The 21,232-nt window shown below is 39.5% G+C and overlaps 1 protein-coding gene across 1 annotated transcript in view; it reads left to right on the plus strand.

Moving 5' to 3' along the window:
- The window catches only part of amon (prohormone processing protease amontillado), a 36,785-nt gene that overhangs the window by 4,766 nt on the left and 10,787 nt on the right, over positions 1-21,232 (plus strand). Inside the window, exons 2-3 of the mRNA XM_022797812.2 lie at positions 12,002-12,106; positions 19,126-19,266. Of these exons, the coding sequence (XP_022653547.1) occupies positions 12,002-12,106; positions 19,126-19,266 (246 nt within the window). The remainder of the gene's footprint in view (positions 1-12,001; positions 12,107-19,125; positions 19,267-21,232) is intronic.

Raw genomic sequence — 21,232 nt, forward strand, 5'->3', positions numbered from 1 at the left:
TGAAATCGCGATCAAGTAGGTAGCCGTATGATGCCTATTTTGAAACACCTGTTTGTTCGTTTGAATGCTGACTTGTACGAAACTCGCTTAGTATTACGCAGACTGCCAATATAAAAAAACGTAAAAACCACAAAAATTAAAAATGTACGCCAAGCAAAAATACATATAAAGAAACCTTTAGATTGCGTCCAAACGTTTTGAGATACGTGGGGTGCTTACACGAAAACTTATGCAGTACAATACACAAGAAGGCGTAGAACATTTACAAGCAGATCTAACCAGTGAAGTTAAGGGACGTCACTTCAACGGGAGCCAGACACCCCGGTTGCCAAGATGATTCAAGGCATGTATGTCGAAAACGGGTTTGAACGTAAAGTTATGTACACTACCGGCTCTAGGTAACGTCTGGATCATTTATATTCGATACTGCATACGAAATCATTGTATCTTAAATTAATCAAAGGTCCTAGCTTCAAAGTAATGGAGCTGCAACCGCACTAAATTAACGTTTCCCAGGAAAGGCCTTTCATTGTTAAAATGCCGTCCCCAGCTTCATGACAACTATTGGTCCTTCTTGCTGCTTTATTAGACCATTTTGAATAAAGTTGCCACTTGTCGAATGAGCTAAGCTCATGATCGCTCGTTTTGAATTTACCGTATCCTATCCTATGGAAAATTATACCTGTATAGAATAGCAACAGTAATCGATGGTGCAGTTAGGCAGCCTCGATATTCCTTTTCTTTGAAAGTTATTCAAACTCTTGGCACAACAGTGGACATACTTTTCCGAAGAAAGACAAAGAAAAACCCTTGTCGAATCGAACAATTTTGAACGAAGAAATTGAAGTGTTGACATCATCTGTGTTTTTCTTCTCGTCTGCTATCTTACTTGTGGAAAAAAACGCACATGTTTAGCACACGTTTTTGAACGCTTTCACTGCCTCATGCCTCTTTGCCTGATATTTGTCAAAATATCGATAAAAACGACGAATCGCCATAGTAGCAAGACTGACTTAAGGTATTGAAATCGAATTCGTAAGAAAACGAGCATGTCGACGTACTTCCTGTATTGTTGAAAGATGACATGGCTTAACATCACACGATAGCACTATATGTTACCACTTTTTTGTAAGAGGCACGGAGACCTGATATTGGCGGACAATGCAAACACAGAAAGCAATCATTGTCTGCCCTACACCTGGCCAGAGAAACACACTGACATCTATAAGTTTGTTGTGAAGGTCCCCCCTCTTTTTTCTGACGGGAACAAGACGCCGTTGTGATATCCGACATCAACAGGCACGTAAGTACAAGCCTAACTGTAATGATGACGTGAATGGCACTTATCTTGGCAATAAGACAGATGTACCAGCAATTATACGGGGAACCTTCACTTTTTTAGCTTTTAGTAGTCAATCATCAATTACAGTTATCTGACACGCACAGACTAACCTGGATGGATAGACACAGGTGCGATCTGTACACGAACCCAGACTTGAGCTGCACAATATATGACGACTGCATGATATTCGCTTTTGATGCCCGCATCAGAAGTCACGGGAACACTGCACCATAACCAAACGTAATAATATAAAGGTCAGGAAGCGATGAAATCATAAAACCGAGCCAAGAATGTGTGTACTAGTGTTTATCTACGTGCAAAGAATACATTCGAGACTTTTTGTATATCGTCATTGTTTATGTCGTGCATATTGTAACTGCCGCGATCGCAATGATGACCACCGTTTAATCTTTCTCGTTTCCTATGGCGGCCCTCTTCCATTTTAGGATAATAGAGCCAATTTATTGATTATAATTCTTGCCATGTCTACAACCCCCAATTTCCTCGCGGCCATTCGGCAATCCAACGACCGATCGAGTAACAGCAATAAAAGTGAAAGTGTACATTGTAAGAAAATGTAAGGGAGAAGAAAAAAATAGAGAGGCTTTCTCATTTTGTCCTACCCGGTAAAATCTACTTCATAAACTCTATTACTCTGCCTAGGACTGTCACTCTGTACGCTTCAATTTTTGACTATGCATTTCCAACGCCGGGAAGATGTACTAGACGTAGCGATAGTCAGCCTGCTACTATCTTGCGTGTGATAGAAACGGTCCTGGTTTTTCCCTTTTCTGATACCTCGCAGCCAATGTAAAGACATAGGCCTAACGGAGCGCCATCCAGCTCAGTTGCTTGTTGCCATTTATTCGTTCATATCAATGCTCAATCCGCTTGTTTCTCTTGTCGATTCTCGCAAATTCTTAGTTACCCGGTCTATAGGAGAAGGAAGTTGAGGACGAGTTGAGTTAGGGGATTATTACATGCTAAGGCTTTCAAGGATGCGCGCGAGGTATAAATGAGCAAATGTAAAACTCCGGGCATATCGGTGGAGAAGAAACGGTAAAGAAAAGCCAGGCATAGGTGTCTGTGAAAGAACAAGGCCTACCAGGACATGACCTAAAGAAACAAATGAAGCGAAGTCAGCAGACGCGAGGAAAGCAAAAACGGAAATCGTTGAAGTGCAATAAACACGAGAAAGAAAGATGGATGAGATTCAGAAAAGGCTGTCGTGATTTATATATCCAAAACGATACGAAGCAATAGACAGTTAGTTAGACTTAGATGAAGTTCGATTCTGTGGCGTCAGTTCCTTTCTAGTCCTATCAGTCGTCATCGTCGCCGGCGCTCGCGTCATTGCTGCAGCAGTTTAGAGGAAAAAGCGGACTAAAAGGATTGGATAATGGCAAATCGGGCTTCATCACTGGAACGCATGAAAGTTATAACCCAGAAAGGATGGAGAAAGTGAAAAGGGGATGAAGTTATCAAGGCAAATGATAGGCTTGTTGGCATATGCTAGTGGGCGAGAACTCGGCTATAATTAAATGATATCGAAACCCAGAAAGAAAGAACTTCTAAGACTATCAACTGACATTGGACCTTGTCGCGAGTAAAAAGGATTTGCTGAGTGGTTAAGTTAAGCATACGAGGAGAGGGGTGACGTAAATAAATCAGCAGTGAGGTTATTCGGTTCTCATCCATTACGAACGGTGGCATTAGTGTCTCAAGTGAACCAGAACGATAATTAGAGCTATTGTGAGTGCCACTAAAGTTAACTGCTGAAAAGGCCTAAATGGGTGCAAAGCAGAATTTTTAAAGAGCTTATTTTAGGGTAATTAAGTAATTCCTGCTTTAGATGAAGAGAAGCGCGCAATGTTACGGCCGGCTTTCGTTATAGCGATGAGATTAAAAGGAAAATATTTCTTGGAAGTTTGAGCCTGTTATGATCACTGAGGTGACGAAACACGTCACAGCTACGAGTGTTGTTACCGCGGTCATTTTTGACAGTAGACCGCAACGCATACAGTGATTGAATGTTGCAAATGTAAATTCGTTCTATGGCCACCCTGGCAGTAGTGGGGTTTTTCGTCTATTACGAAAATATTGATTTCTTTCTTTTTTTGGCAACCCTCACTCTAGACAGTTGTCTCCTGCCCGTTGAAACATATTGTAAATATGACTTTCAGTATTATCAAACTGAAATAACCCATTTGGCGATGTAGTCAATCTCTGACGTTGCCTTTCGACATGAACAGTAATGTTCCGCAATGAAAGTAAATGCAGACCGCTTATATTTTTTATAGCTGAGCCAAATTTGAATGGAATCTAATATGGGAGAGTAGATTTGGATTTTAGATGTAATACATGTGTAGTCAATTTTTCCTTGATTCCGCACCTTATAATAATACACTTTGGAACACTGAATGATTATTCTAAATGCTAAAACTCATTAAAATGGTTAAAAGGTAAGCAGGAAGAGTCTTGATCATATGTTGACAAGTTAACAGATTTTCGGTGCAAGTCACGCAATGAGGTGCAAATGCACTAGGTGTATTTTTGTGCAATGAACATTAAAGCTTCATGCTGTTAGCTCGGCCGCTGCTGTTTGTCCTTGGGAGTTATACGTACAAATATATACATTTCTCAGGACATCCTTTCTACTTATCCTCGTGTGTAGTTAAGCCTTCATGGGCTGTACTGCTCCGTAATCCATATACAAGTGAACTACTTGGCCCCTAATATAGAGTATGTGATGCGCTCTCGGCCCTGGACGCTATACTCAGTTATGTTTTAGGGAGTGGCATCGGCTGCTATAGTAGAACGCAAAGGTGTACCGCATTTGCGGACACCCTACAATATACCACATCTACAGAACGCAGTTGGTATGAAAGCATAAACAGAGGGCTTCGTGCAAAGTTGCAGTCCATATAGATGCTGTACAGCAGGCAGCAGAAATTGCTTTAGTCGCTCGTCTGATGCTGAATTGTCTAGATTTCGACACGTATTGTAATGCCTATTTTATTGATACCCCTTTGCCGAGCTTCGTTCAACATGAACATGTTAATAATACGAGCAGAATAAACATTCATTTTGTCGATGCCCGGTAAAAGAGGCGACCATGTATGAACGAACCATCGATACGGTATTAAAACCTACATCATGAGTGAACGTCTATCTGCTACAACTACCCGCTTGAGCAGAATGTATCAAACTTGAATGATCAGATGCTCAATAACAATAAAATCTTTTAAATGTCAAACCTTGCGTAAATATCTAAATCAAGTGAATGTCAGAAATAAAAAAGCAAATACAATGGAACTTCATCGACACTTCTGGATAAGTGGGCCTAAAAGGAAGTCCTCCAAAGGCAATAAATGCAACAGTTGAAGCTTGTGGCGTGCAACGAACAGAATGGCTCCATTATAATTGCGGAATAACGCTCGAAGCTAGGTCGTGCTATTGCTTTCTAGTCTTCTGCAAGTGGCCTACCTCGTTTTGTTCAGCCTTTAGGAAATAGGACGTTTGTGTGCGTGTATATGTAAAGTTATTATGGTCAAGTGTGCCGGTAATGCCCAGTTTGTCACACAATACAGCAATAAAGAACTGCCATTTCATTGTCCTATTCTGGTGCCATTTACTCTTGTGGCTGCGAAAACAATGGTTCCTTTCTCAGCTAACATACACACATATACCTGGCTTCCACCAGTAGCGGCAGCGGGACGGCATCAACCCTAAATAACTGACAACAACCGGTTAAATGTAATAATACTTTTGTCGATGTATACATTAACTAGAAAGATGAAACCTACGTAGGTAGGTCGACAGGCTGGGCCATGTACGGCGATATCCACGACCAAACTAAGGTCAAAGGGAGCAAGTGACCGCTGGTTGGAGCTTTGATTCAGACCTGTGACTTGCAGGTTGCACTGCTAATATCTCTCCAAGGGAGCTGAAATAGTGGCGAGAACAGCCGAAGCCCTGCGTAGTGAGCTGTAGGCTCATAACTGCTCAACCATAGTATATCTCGTTCGTTCTTAAGTAATTCAATTAGAACAAGTAGCGACAAAAAACGATGATGATCATGGCTGGATATTCCCTAACTGAGCTAAACGACAGTACAAGCTGATATTGAAGTATAGAAACGTACAAATTCCGGAGGAAAACTGGTTTCTAGGTAGGAGTAAGCGGCGATAGCATGCAAAAGTTAGTTAGCTACAGTCAGACGCGGCTTTTGGTATTTATATCGACGGTCGCCAGGTAAAGACAGCTGTGGTAGTCTACAAAAGCCAGCGCACCAGCAAAATGTAGCCTTGGTGATATTACTCCACGAAAATGTAGATGTCGAGGAGAATAAACTATCTGAGGGGTAACAATATGTACGCCACCAAGTTTGTAAAATATATCATTCTTCTGGCTGGAAAGTCCGCTCGAAATGATATACGAAAGAATATCTCGAATGATTTGTTAGGGCTGCTTTATTTTGGTAGGTAGAAACTGTCTGAATTCAGTATTTATCATCTACACGTTTAAAAAATCCTAAATATTCTGTAGTAGTTCTAAAATTCTGAAATAGTTCTGTATTATCCTTTATCGTTGCTTTTGTGCTCAATTTATAAAAACGACTCAGGAGTTGGAGATAATTTCGGTAAATATTTTCCTCGACCGAAAAGTTGCTTTCGATAAAATTGGTCACCGTCTGCTACTATACAAAGCCAGATCTGGGTATTGACGAGTGCACGCTAAAATGCCTCGTGTTGGTTGTGGGCATCGTGAAAAGTTTACGTCTGTTTTTTTCTACCCCCTGTAGGGTTCCCCGAAACAGATATGCTTCGTCATTTTTATTCGCCATTTTGTGCTTGATACGCATGCTTGCACCCCATCTGATATTTTAACTACCTCAAATGCTTAAAAGGTTAGGTTCTCTTGCCTGCAGGAATTCGTAACTGGCAGATTTGCTTGTTGGTCATTCAGGTAAAAATTGAATGAAGCTCTTCATAAGGAGATGTACGGTTTTCAAAATGGCATAATTAGAAAATGAGGAATAGCGCCACCATCGCCACCATCCTAGATACTAACGCCATGCATCTGTTTTGTATTGTCTCAAACTTAGGGCGCAAAGGTACCTGGGCTCTTAGAAGGCCTTTTAAGGGGCCAGTTGCAATAAACCAACCTTATTAAAAATGTTTTCGAGTTCAGATCTAATAATTTAAGGTGAATATTGCATTACGAGAACTCGATTTGCGCGGCATATAAGCAGGTCGATCCATGATCCCTCTGAATTTCTCATGCGATACACAAGCGTAGATAATTTTCTCACGTGAATCTTAAACTGACAAAACCAAAGACCTACATATATACACCCTTCTCTAGGTGAGTAAAAGTTCCTTCAATTCATAATGGCGTGGATGGTTTAGATCTTTAAATATAAACATCACATAAAGCGAAATATCTCGAAAACGCGAACATTCTTGTCAGCACACTGATGATAAAGATAATGTGTTTATGCATGAAAGGCCGCGTTTCATTAGAAGGTCAAGAGCTAGCGCCGTTAATCCTGTAATATTAATGATTAGGTGATAAGGGTTTAGGCTATGTGCAGAATGGGCACATTTTATGTGGCCGCAACTTATTATAGTGAAAATAATTGCTTACAATCTAATAAAATATCTGTTCTTAGAGGCGTTTTCCCCTCTCAAGTTGCGGCGACAATTTGCTGTTGGTTCCTATTGGAATATTTCAAATAAACTTTATATTATATGATAATGGAACACGGTTTTTGAGGAACAGAATAGATACAGCTGACGGATTAGTGGAACAACTTCTGGAACTAAGTCGCAAATGCAAGGTCAACGTTAGAAAACTGTCTTTCAGTCCAGTCTTATAACCTTTTGCGAGGTGTTTCGCAGTTGACGTTGATCTGGTCCCCTACAAAGCAAAGAAAAGGCCCTTCTGTTTAAGCTGACAAGGGACCGACTTAACCCGTACGTAAGCGATGAACGTATGGCTTGATTTATGTCCTTCCTAAAGTTGCAACGACATTTCAACAATGGCTGAGGAATAGAAAAATTAGTACGCTGCAGGGATTGAGGTAAGGCCAAATGACACTGTAGGAAAACAACAATACGTTAGAATAACGCAATGAAAACAAGTCATACACTTCTTTTACATAGGCAACTTACCTAATCGGTAATATACACATTAGCTGTACGACCGTGATGTAAATATTTGCTCGCTTATTCAGCGCACCTTGGCAACTGGTTGACGTTGCAATTTCTACTGACGTTTGAAATAACATCGCTGTTTAATTAAATTTAACTTAGTTAAATAGTTATAATAACAGTTTCAACAATAACAATATATTTTACCAACAAATTCATGTGTGCCTTACTGTTTCAGACTGAGAATTCAATAACTTTATAATCGTTAATTAATACGGTGCGGCACGTTACTGAGAGACCTTTCTAACGAGAGGTCGTTTCACGTTAAACTACAACGGCTGCTTCTATTGCAGAGCAAGCGTTAAGCTCTAGTCACGTGCAGCCTAAGTCATGCTAAAAAAAAAAGCCATAAAATACCTCCCGACATATAGGATCAAAAAGTTATTCGTTAATATTTCATATTTTTGTATGATCTGCAATAACAAATGCTGCTGTAATTTTACGTCGGAAATTTTGAATGATGTCAACGTTGTCTATAGCCGTCGTGTGTTGTAGTGACGTAATAATTTCAGGAATAAAAGCTTATTCATCTGACGTCACGACTCTCGTAGTAGGAGTTTGGTTACTGTTAGTCCGTGATCGGAACGGGAATCAAGTGCACTTAGTGCGCCTGATCATGTTTACGTATGTGCATCTTTTCTTATCTTTATGTACGATTTTCTTTGATACCAGGAATTTTATATACAGTTCAGCAGCACAGCCAGTATCTGGCGTTTGCGTGCGTACACGTAACGTCAAAGTTCATAAATAAACAAATGATCGTTTTATGTCGTGAAATAGCTTTTTTAACTGCTTTGGGCGATTCTGGTAGTTAGCCAGGTTGACAAATATGGCTAACAAACAGACATATTTGGTCTCGAAGGTACTCAACAGGTAGTAATTATGGTGAATCGCAATGGTGATGGCGATTGTTTTACAGTGGTAACCCGTTTGGATCAAAAATAATGATCTGTGATGTTAAGGGCTAATATTTGCTGGGCCTAGCTTTGGGATTAGAATTAACCGTAATTATTTCCTGTTGGCTAGTTTCGTTGCGATACGTATTCCACCGTCAAGCCGATTTAATGTCTTTTCTTCCAACATGCACTATTTGGTTATCCTTCCACTTTTACTTTGAGCTTCGTGTCACTCTAGTAACTTTATCAAGATTGCACGTTCCACTTAGAGGATTAACTTTCAAACTACTGTATATAGGAGAATGAATCGGTGAATGTAACGTCACCTGATTAAGCTTCTATACGTATACCATATTCATCGACAGATATTTATCTTCGGTGTACAGACTGAATCATATACTTTCATCATTACCTTATGATAATCCTATACCTCATGACTACAAAAAGAATTGTTGAGGTGTTTGTTTCTTTAATCAGTTCAGGGTAATGTGGACTCTTGTGCGACTTTGATGATCCAATAGAGATGGTATCTGCTGACCCGTCTTCTACCTATGAGCGATCTCCAGTCAATAGCAATCTAATATTTGGCGTTTTTTATTAACCGGTAGGCTTACCGGATGGCCATTGGTCCGTATTAATGAAGACTCCAAATGGCTTTCAGCAGTTCCTACCTCATAGCTAAGCTAATCCATTACGCAAATTATGTCGTTGCAATCAGCTCAAATAGAACGCCCCAAAAAAGAAGACCTGTTCGTTGTGCGGAACTACCAAACTTTACTCATACTAACCTAAGTAAAGACATAAGCACAATACACATAATGATCGTATGATCAATCACAACCTCAAGCCCCACAGATATTAGAATTAAACATACCGGCGCATTGAACAGATAGACTTTAAAGTCATGTAATGACTTTAATAATTATCATTGTTTACTCAGAATGAATTTAAGAGGAAGAGGATCTTACATTCGAATCAGACTTAATTTAATACATTGTAAAGTATAGAAGGCATTAGTTGGCAGTCAGCTGAACAACGAGCGGCAGAGGCTTGTATGATTTTTCCCAAACGTGGACGATTACGAAGCACGATGAAGCATCGGACTGAGGCACACGAAATTCTGTCCAGGCGAATAGATGCCAAGAGGCCCTGATAGGATGCTTTTGATGCTGTCAAGGACAATGATTCAAAAACAAAGCCAAACGGTGACCTCTGTGGTGCTCGCTTTTATTGTAATTGTTGTGGTTACTGCGTTCAACAAAGGAAAGCATAGAACAAATTCGTAAATAAAGTAAAGCTTGACATGACAATTTCATTGTTGGATGTTTAAGGCAGTTGTACGCGACCCTCGTTGAAAGCAAGCATCTCTTGGCCATAAGAGCAGAAAAATGAAAGTTCCTTGACGCTTTGATTTTTCGTGATTAGAGGTAGCGTTTGCTTGTCAAATCGCATCGCCAGGGCAAGAAGTGCTCATAGGATTCAACGAGGAATAGTTATTTTCAGTTTGCGATCATCGGAACATTTCAGGTGCTTGGTTTGTGGATTTATCATTACAACTCTTATTTGCTCAGTTCAAAAAGCTCGAGTCATTAACTCACTTTTGGCAGTAAGGTTCTATTTATTTCGCACCAAAGACATCCAGACATCTGCAACGCATCAAAATTGCAAAAATAATTGAAATTTCGGGTTCTAGGAACCAATTGTGGCTCTTCGAAAATGATGGAGTCGTTGTCCTAACGCTTCGGTACCGGCTAACCTGTATAAGAATACTTTGTGCCCCCTTAACCGCGAAAATTTTCCTATTTACGTGATGATCAGTGATGAACAATTGTATCCAACAGAGCTGATACAATGATTAAATAATATTTTGTCTCGCTCTTGAGAAAAACCTTGTTTCGGTGTTTTGGCAATTATCCTGGGAAACTCACGTTGTTATGGTGCTCGGACTTCTCAACCTGTTGTCGATTTCCAGGTCAAAGGCAAGCAATAAAAGCTATGCAAATCGATCAAGAGGTTGATGCAACATATACGTCTCCTAGTGGGTCCTCATGGATTCGCATAACCCTCTTAATGACAAAGGATCTAATTGAAACATACCTGAAACTTGTAATATCTGAAAGAAGACCTATATAGGTTATCTTTTCCTTTTTATTTGTAGATAGCTTCGTTTCGTGTTTCGTGTATTTAGCTCAAGATCTATTTAGAGTGATGAAGCTAACCTTTCCCAAATGACACAGAAACAGATACCATGCGTATGTTTTCTCTCGATTTGATACTGAACGATTTCTGCCTTGCTCATTGGATCGCAAACTTTTTGTACAAAGTCGCTACGGTACGTAGGCCAAAAAGTCAGTGGAAGTTCTGTGGAATTTTTTATTTAGTCGAGGCTGGAGGTTATTTTAGAAGCTGACTGCTGCTTAGCCGCTTGGGAGGAATTATAGGAGTAATACTTTGTATTCGTTTTTCTTTTTTTTGGTAGGCCTCACTGACTAAAATAATCCAGTCTTTAAACACGCGAAAAAAATCACAGAGGAAATGCGGCTGATATGCATTATGCTTCAGGGCCGCTAGAAGAACAGATGTCCTTGCAGTCGCAAGCCGTCAGCACGTGATGCGTAACTTAGCAGTGAATCGCTTTCATCATCCTACCTCGTTGGTTATCATCACAGGATCCCTAGCCAGTTTTCAAAGCAGGATGATAGACCTATTTGCCACCTAAGGATAACAACTGGCAATATCTGTATTAAAATATACTAGAATAAGGGCTTGCATGTTAAGCAGCATTCTGAATCTAGCTCTTGTAACGTATGTACGAAATTAATGTACGTTATAGAGAAACAAAAATCATCCGATTCATCTACCTGAAGAAAACATGGTGGATACCTCCTTAACGAAAACGTCTATGAACCACGAACCTGAATGTGTTTAAACAAAAAGGATTATTTTAGATATATATATATATATATATATATATATATATATATATATATAAAACATATGTGAATAGGCTAACCGTCAAATTGGTCACCTGATGATATCAGAAGGACGCGGGCAAATATGGGAAATCAAAACAATATAACGAAGCATACGAACAATAAGAACGGTATGGCGCTCTTCTAGAGCGTGCTTATATGTATACTCTAGTTACGTTCTGCTCGTAAAAGCACGTTCTTGACTTTCGACGTTACTGAAAACAAGTTAAGTGATATCGTACGAAGTCGTTTTATTAATGTATAAAATAAGCCCCTGATATAACAATCAGGTGTCAAAGGGTTCTCTCTGAGATCATTCGACTTGACGCTAAATACAAATGTAATATTAGCGTGAAAAGTGATTTGGAAGAAAAGTTCTAAGGTGTGCAAGTACCGATCCGAAATTGTGCAGGATGCGGTAACAATTTCGAATTAGCCTTAGGTGTCACTGAAGGATTATGAGCCCACTTTAGGGATAATTCATGTTTCTATACGAGTAATGCCAAGTTCGCAACTACACTAAACGAAGTAACGGGGTATTAGTGATGATAATTTGTTCTTCATTTTCTATTACAGGTGGTTGGTTCAGCTCGAGAGTACCATTTTATGCACCGGTCCATACCTCATGCCCGTGCTCGACGAAGTGTTGGCCATATGAGGTCTCTCAAAACACATCCCGACGTAAGTGAATTCTCCGCGCATACAACAAATGGCAATCGATTTCGTGCTTCACAGCTGTCGGTTGGGGGTATCCTTACATAGAATGAATGCATATTACCTTTGTTATGATATACTGGTGCATGCTATTTATTTATTATCAAACCTCGTTACGGCATAGGCCACAGTGCCGACGTCACTGCTGTCACCCGTTTAAATGATCAAATCTTTGACAGCGGCTATCAGAAGGAGCTGATGTGATCGCTTCTGCTTTCAATCGCACGACGGATCAGTTGTATATCATTTCTGACACCGCAAAGCCACTTGTTTGGGATAGGATCTGGTCTGAACTTTTCTAGTTTCTCGAAATTGATTCATTCGTATGCTAGGTTATATCGAGTGCGTTACCAAAACAGGCGTAGGCAATTCTAGCACTGTGTACAAGCGCTAACTTCCCAAGAGAACTTCTTTCACGGCACGCTTTAAGGCACCCAGGGGCTCGGCCAAGGTTGGACGTGCTTCGGTAAATTCGAAAGGCGGCTTTCATCTGCACTAAACGAACGGACGACAAGAAAAGGATAACTTTCAACGATCCATCTAATGGGTACTGCAAAACAGACAGCCGCTCGTAACCGTCCCGAACCCTACGAAGTTTACACTCTTCGTCTATACAATAATGGATGTTCGTTATTTTCGATTAGGAAATACAGAATCTGTTATTCGGACTCAAAAAGGAAATCATTCAACATTTATAGGGAATGCGCGTCGAAGCTTGTTGGAACTGCAATTCAAACAATCAACGTTACGGTTGATACGCTTGCGTATCAAGATAAATAATATATCAGAGGCGAAATAGGAATATATATGCCTAGTCAACTTCATTATATCATAACCTCCAATGTCGTTGGATACATTATGTAGATGTATGTAGTTTTTGCACCCATGGGTTAGATGAAGTTACACGAGCTACCGGACGATACCATTTCGATGTCGTTCCTGGTTCAATAGCTATGAATCGAACTTTTCCGGCAAAAAGGTTGTTCCATTGTGACTGAAGATACCACAGCGACTCTTCATTATCGGACGTTGTACGAATTATTCGACTTTGTTATTTGTCCCTAGAAAAAGACATCGATCAAAACATAGTTTCAAAATAGTAAAGCATGGATTTATATATATATATATGAGATTTTTTTTTTATATATATGATAGAAAGTTTGCACATGGATGCTTTCATGCACGTCAAGTTGCATCTATGGAATGAAATATTACGATGTGGCGCTAAATTTCATCGTTTTTTTTTTAGAATATTCGAGCGACAACTTTAAAAATAACCGTGTAGAAGGTAATATTTAACCTGAATAAAAAGGCGCGATTATGTGAGCGACACGAATCAATGAAGCCTTTAATACCGTATTCTATGGCTGTTTAAATTTAGCTTTAATTTAGGTGTTCCACCTTTGCTTCGTCAAATGGTGCCTATCGCTATGGAACAGCACCAGCTAGCTTCACCCCTTAACAAGCGATACGAATGGACTTTTTGTTTGACATCACATTCGGCTTTTAATTATTGCTCCGCTAGCTTACGAGAAAAATTAACGCTGCGTTATAGACAAATAAAGGCTGCCATTTCAGATAAACGTGCTCTCAGCCTAGAAGATTTTGTATGGTAGGCAGTCCTGAAAATGAAACAGCTTCCTACAGATCGCGTCTAAGTACAAGGCCCGATTACCTCTGAGGAACGCAAATAAACATTTTTACGTCTTTCAAACACGTCTTAAGCCGGATGATACCTTCTCTGTTGATGAATAGTAGTTTGCTCAGCTGCTGTTTATGAGAAAATGATCGATTCATGAGTTGCTCCCATCGTTAGTCACAGGGTCATAAGTTCCCTGTTTCAGATTAGAAAAGTTTCCCGATTTGTGAAACTTATCACATACACGTTTAGGCTTTAGCCTTACATTGGTAGGCTATTTTAAAACAAAGCAAATTGCACCTCGACTTGCAAACGTCTCCCACTGCCAAATATACCATTAAAATTTCGATCCACTAAACGAATAGCGGGTTTCATTAAATGGACATTTTGAATAGGGAAAAAAACATATGTAAATACCATCGAGTACAAACAAGTCAAGACAGGCGTAATACAACAATGTCCATAACGGTGTCGCACAGGTGCCAATCTAATGCGCCAAACCTATTGAAACAACTGAAATTTATAGCACATTCCCTTACTTTTTAGGGTAAGGATTATACGAAACGGACATTATTTTTTTCTACTCTACTATTAGGAAAAATATAGAAAAAAAAAAAACATTTTTGTGCTCCAGTTTTGCAAACAACTACGTTAGATATGTACTTTTTATATATAGTGGAAAACTTTGTGCCTGCTGGTCCAACCCAAATCAAACCCTCAAGGTGGTCGTATTAAACTGATCTTTCGCAGATCGTTTATAGATAGGGGGCCATCCGTGACAGAAGGATAAACCCGATATTTTTTCATGAAGGCAGTTCGTAAAGCGTAATGTTAATTTGGCCAATTTTCGTCCTTTTTTTTTGGTGTCTCTTGCAAGATTCTCTTGTACATGTTTATGGGAATATTGTACAGGTTGAGGTAGACTATTTTTTGCTAGCTCTTTATGGGAATTTTATCCTATTGACAAAATATAGCTGAATGTTTGCACGGAGGTCTATGTAAAAAAAGGAGTCATTGTTGTTGCAAAGTGACAGTCCTCGCTGAACTAAAATACAATTGGTGGATTTGACTTCGGTGGAATTAAACTTCAGTTTTCAGTTTAATTGCCACCGTAACGCAAAAATTTGTTCTATGTGAGGGTTTTTTCTCTTGATGCCAATAAGTGATTTCCATGAGTTGAGCAAAAAAGCAATAAACGTCCCTATACCTAAAATGGATATTCTGGTCAAAAATGGGAACGGTCATAAGCCCAGTGGAGGGGTTCGCTTCGGGCACATTGGGATGAAACTAGTTTCCCAGTGCTTTTTAGGAACAAGTATAAATCAAATAGGTTTTTCCATAGCTTGCAATAATACTTCGGCGTGATGACACTGGAATTAACTTTTTTTTTTACATGGAAGTCTATGTACAGAAGTTATTTCCTGGTATCAACGGGAAGTTTTTTATGAACTGAATCGAAATCCGATGTACATCCATGTACCTAGAGCTCAGTTTTCGATTTCGGAAAATATCATATGAGACATAAAAACATAACATATTCTACGTAAGAGAAGGTTTTCCTCAGCGCCAAGCGATAGGTCTCGACAAACTGGATCAAAAACGTAGTACGTATATCTAAAAACTGCTATTTTTAGTGACAACTCCATTGGCCGCAATGCTTTACCTGCGTAACAATGGGAAGTGAAAACCTCGAGCATTTTTTAAGCCAATTTTTAAATAAATATCAGATGTGAGACGAATTTAAAGTCAATTTTCGTGAAAAATTTTTCCGCATTACTTTTTAGAGAAGAATTCCAAAATGTCAAATAAATAAATGTAACTATTTATGAGAAAAGCTATGATAAATTATTTTAGCTCCGGTGACGTCTTAGGAACGGAGTCAATATATCATTTTAAATCATCGCAAAATGTTTATAACATTTTTATTTAATTTATTATGTGCGCAACTTCTCATTGCAAAAAAAGCACATTAGACATTTTCAAGTTTTTATGACGGCCTAAAAACGTAATCAATAAATTGGCTGACTTAGCATTTGGCCGACTTAATTCGCGTGCGTGCCTCAAAGGTCAGCCGACGGCCAACTTTATTTACGTACGTACCGACAAAACCCGTAATCACGTCGTGGGACTGTACCGAAGGCCAGCATAACATGGGGAAGACAAATTTAGAGTCGGCTAAGCCTACTGGAGAACATATTAGAACAGGCTGTAAAAATAATTACAGAGGAGTAACGGCTTAGGTGGAGTAGCGTAATTGCAACGGGATAATTGTTAATGTATACCCGATATATAGTTTTCGTTAGCCTATACGAACGGATCAGATTAATTAAAACGGTCAACACAAAACACAAGCGGACCGAAGCCCTCGGGCTCCTTCAGTACATACATGTATATGTATATATATATATATATATAGGGGTAGTGTAAGAGATGATGCTGTCATTTCATTGGGAGTACGCTGTCGTAAGATACCCTAATTCTTGTTGTAACTGCGCACATCGTAGCGATGCTAGTTAGATAAGCCGGCATCAAATGTATGCGATATCAAGGTGACTCTTCGGGTCGCGTTACGATTCGTTGTCGAGCTTGTTGTCCTTTCGGCCTATCTAGCTTACAAAATATAGGCGTGTGCGGCGATAGATGGCCAGCTGCCGATACGGATTTAAAGGTTAGGAATACTCCCATTGTGACTAGGGCATTTCCTAAGTTCTGACATCTAAATTTAATTTTGCTTCGAAACTAAAATGAGAGATTGGGACAATTTTCAGCTAAAGAATATTCTAGACTATTATAATCACTCTACAACAAATCTTTATGTTGCAGAGACCGAAACCGTACCTAGCCTTTTGAATCGTGAATTTGTGTTAAATTCTGTTGTTTGTTTCATTCGTATCTACAGTGAACGCCACAATAATCACTGTGGAAGCTCAGGTCAAAAAGTGGAGCTGGGATTTTACCAGTTCGATGCGTCCCTTCGTTTTATCGCTGGCTCTGTTTGACGAAATGAATAGGTGTCGTCCCTGTTCAGGACATTGTATCGCAGCTGACGACTGATTTAGACCTGTATACAGCTTAAAGGTGAAGCAGGTTACGAACTATATATAATAGTATTTACCCGAGCTAATAGAAATGAAATTCCTCCGAGAGGCTTACTGACTTCCCCAAGGTTAGACAGGTCTGGCTTGATAACCCCCAGAATAACGGCAAAGCGAGAGGGGATAGTCGACTTTCAGAGCAGTCGCTAACGTTTAAATAGCAACATTTTAAAAAACAATATTAATTGCCGTTTTCAAAGCCTCTTGTTCCAACACGGTTGCTAGTTATCAGCCAATAGATTCAGGAATGGTATAGCTTTCGCCATTGATCACTAGACTGTATTTTGACTTGGCAAAACCAAGTACGAGTTCATTATTATTATTATTTTCATTGATTTCCAGAATTTCGGTTTTCGGAACCCGTATATATAATATGCAAAGCCAATTTACAACGAGAATGTACAAAAGAAGTTAACCCTTGTACCTAACGAAGCCTTGAAAAACCTGTAAGTAACTATCTATTCTACTGCTACTTCAACCATCGATGTACATGTTCACAGACGCAGTTCCTTCTAAAGGATTCTCTCGACCACCAAATAGTTTCTGCAGACAAATACTTAGGCGCTAATTTTTTTTTCTTATTTTTATAATATTAAGTCACATTCTGACATTGGTATCAGTATAGCAACGTCATTAAATTGCCCTCGCGTGCGAATCGACCCCATCACGTGCGCGTACGTTTCTCCTCTATGCTAAAGGCTGTACATATCACTTTGTTCTGCGACATATTAGTGTTACCATAGTTTCTGACTGGTATCGACCCAACTGCCTGCTAGATATCACGGAAGAGGTCTTCGGATGGGAACTAATGAGTACTGATCGGCATATGGGACCGTTGTATTAATTTGCTAGAGCCCTCTCGTCATTATCATTATTGGAAGCTAGCCCATTTGACAGAATGCAATTATTATTCACTAGATCTACCTAGATCTAGATAAAAATAGTCATCAGGATAAACACCAGTCCATTCGTGTAAGATTTCCTGCATTTCTTACCGATCGCTACTGAACAATTTGAAGGATGACTGCTAAGTGAGAGCTTAAACCCACGTGTATTAGCCTGTGAGTGACACGTACGTTATGTAGACCTTCAATAGAGCTACGATGATGGGTGACGACAACTGTGCGACTCATTTACTCGACAAACAAGCAAAATGTATATATATACATATAGTTTTTTTTTACGGAGAAGTTTTCATTGGGGAGCAATGTTTTGCTCTAGGGTTCCAAAGTTTTATGTTTGGCGAATTGCATCAACCGCTCGTTCTCAAACCTCAATGTAGGCATTCTGGCAGGTCGCTGATCCCCAGCACGAAACGTACTCTCTGTGTACGAATCGAGGCCATTATGTGTCCCTAAGATTAGCACGCAAATAAGTTACCCACTAAGCTATCGCGACGACTTAATCTAAGACCTAGGCTACTTCAAATGTTCCCTAGATTTGTAAGCAAGCACATTGTCGTTGCCTAATATTTCCAGCTGAATATATATAAGGAAAAAACAGCATTTCAAGAAGAACACGGTGTACGATTTTACTGCCGCCTTGAATACTTACTTGTATCAGTAATCTGTGAAATACTGAATTGGTCTGTAAAATAATATATGCCATTATTTTATATAAATAATTGTTCTGTATCTCCTTTGATCCGGTACTGCACGAAAGGTTCTACACATTCCAAATAACATAAGGTAGCAAGTCCGAGTTAAGACTGAGGCGAACTTGAAGAATAAATTAAAAAAGAAGCCCTCAATAATACGTCCCATTGCAAAGATCGCTCATTACGCCCCTATCGAGGCAAGCTTAGAGATAGCTGTAGCTTGAATAATCGGAAAGTGCGTTCATCAGCACACGTACTATATTAAATAGATGTAGATCTAGCTATGGGAACAGCCTTTGTTGGAAATTTTTTGTGAAGAAACGACCTAGATTATCTATTGTATACCCATTAATGTTCTTTATACGCATACAACTGCTGGGACCCTCTGCCATCGAGATAAGGTCCCAGCCCAACTAGGTATGCTAGTGATGATTCTATTCGGAACTTCTAATTTTATGACGTGTGCGTATCATGTGGCTCTGTCTACTTAATACGAATAGAAAGCTTGCTGTCCGAAAAAGGTAATGGTGTTCAAGCATTATAAGGTAATTCGACCGCTTTCAGACAAGCAGTATGTTAGATCTCAATAAAGTACGATGTGGAAGAATGGCAAATAAAAGTTGTTTCCACGCTGCGACTTGGTCTGTTTTTTCAGGTGCAACACGCCATCCAGCAAGCGGGGTTCCATCGAACAAAACGAGGTTATAATAGACTGCGGCTAGCCGTCCTTGAACAAATTCAACAACAATACCAGAACGAACCCACTGACCCATATTTTCCCTTTCAGTGGTACCTAGTAAGTACATAGTTTTCAATTTTTACCACCAAATTATGTTTTCTTGGCTATATATGTGCAGATTCATGATTGTTGTAGATAAATCTTGCTAGTGCTATGGATTCTTCAGGAATTTTTTTACGTTGAACGTTCATGGAAGTTGCAAAGTTGACCGATGCCGGCTAAGTTAGTTGATCGGCCAAGCATATACATATATATCTGGTGTGACTTTATTGCCGTATGCGATACATTTTATCGAAACAATTTTAATATGGTGTCGACTCGAATGTCTGTAGAAGACAGAGTTCAATGCTATTGACGTATTGCTAAAGTGCGTCGAGATTGTGAGGTTGAAGTATGAAACTCCCTTCGTAAAGTGAGCGGATATTTCGCTATGGAGGCGCCCATCTTTTATTCGCTACTTCAGTAGACAAAACAAAATGGTTAGAGATCAACTCGAGGCTGGACGGCAAAGCCCATACATTTACTATTCCATTACTCCATTTAGCAATTATTTGTAATTGTATAAATTTGTATAACATAACAGTATTTTATAAATTATACCAGACATCAGACAAACAGTGTGGCTGCGTGAAATGTAGTTGGACGATGATGGGGCAAGCATTCACTGAGCGGGCAAATATACTACCAAGGAAGAAATGTTCCAGTTTTATCGAAATACGCGCAACATCATGTGGCTTTGCTCGTTTAAGCACAATGAGCTTTTCGAATCTGATATGCTTTTATTTCATATGATAACATCAAACAGGTGTTATTTTGTACATTTTTCTAGAATTCACTGTTCTGCGAAAATGGGTCTGACCCATATTGTCACATTTGTTCTAATAGCTGCTCAGAAAGAAATTGGTGTTTATCGCGCAAAAAAGGAAGAAAATGGTCTGAGATAGGCCGATCAAAAACAGAATTGAATAAATCCTACCTAGTTATATGGTTATATTTATTTGGATCATGTCGTCCTTTACGATATAATCCAATTATTTTTTATAGTACTCCTGTTCAAGGTTTAATGAATTGTGATTCTAGATTAATAGTTACGACAAGATTGCCAAGCACCCCCCTCTTGTATAGCCGTTTCAACAAAGAATCATCAATTCATTGGCTATCATCCATAACGACAAACAGTGATTTAATTGAAAATATCGTGTTCCACAATCGGCACGTATGCCAAAACTAGCTACGACCCCCGACAAGTTATCATGTCGTTGTCATCACCCGTCATTGTAGTGCTTGTAGGCAAAACCTGTCACATAATTCTGCTTTCACGGAACGTAAAAGGCCAGCCTCCTCGGACAAAGCGCATGTTCCTTCATTATTATGGTTTAATTTTCCTAGTGGTATCGTCTTCCGTACGATGTATGAAAGCAGTTCCAGTAATATTTGCAAACATGGTCTGCTATGAATGCTTTCCTGGCTAGACCGCTTACTTCCACAAAATATTTACCCGGTAAGCTGATCTTGATAAGCTTACGCAAACCAGATGCTAAAATAATTGAGCGGTTTCCCCCAGCCCTAATCGTTTAGCCTAGGATAGGCGGTTCGATAGAGACTACAATAGACATGGCCAAATTAAGACGCCTATCCGTAAACTTAACGAAAAGCCCAAGGCACAAGAGCAGGTGATGTACACACTGTAGGGCTATTTGACTAATGTAGTACAGCGATAAATATAAACTAATAACAAGATGTCTAAATAATGACGTTGCTAATAGGACCGAAAAAAAAAAAAGGAAATACTACCGTCGAGATCTGGCAAGATCGTTATCCCTTGCGAACAGCCATGTGCAGCACCCGCCTAATAAGACCAACTCCCCCCCCCCCCCCCAACCGATGGCCTTCCGGCCCCCCGTCACCCATAAACAAACGTTTATAAAGGTAGCTAGTATAAAAAAGGCTTGGTGGAAGGATAAGCTATAAGTGCGACGTATCTATCTTAAATGCTCCCTTAAAAGACAAGAGCATCGGAGAT

This window comes from Varroa destructor, unplaced genomic scaffold (assembly GCF_002443255.2).
Source record: "Varroa destructor unplaced genomic scaffold, Vdes_3.0 BEIS01000003.1, whole genome shotgun sequence".
In the NCBI taxonomy this organism is placed as follows: Eukaryota; Metazoa; Arthropoda; class Arachnida; order Mesostigmata; family Varroidae; genus Varroa; species Varroa destructor.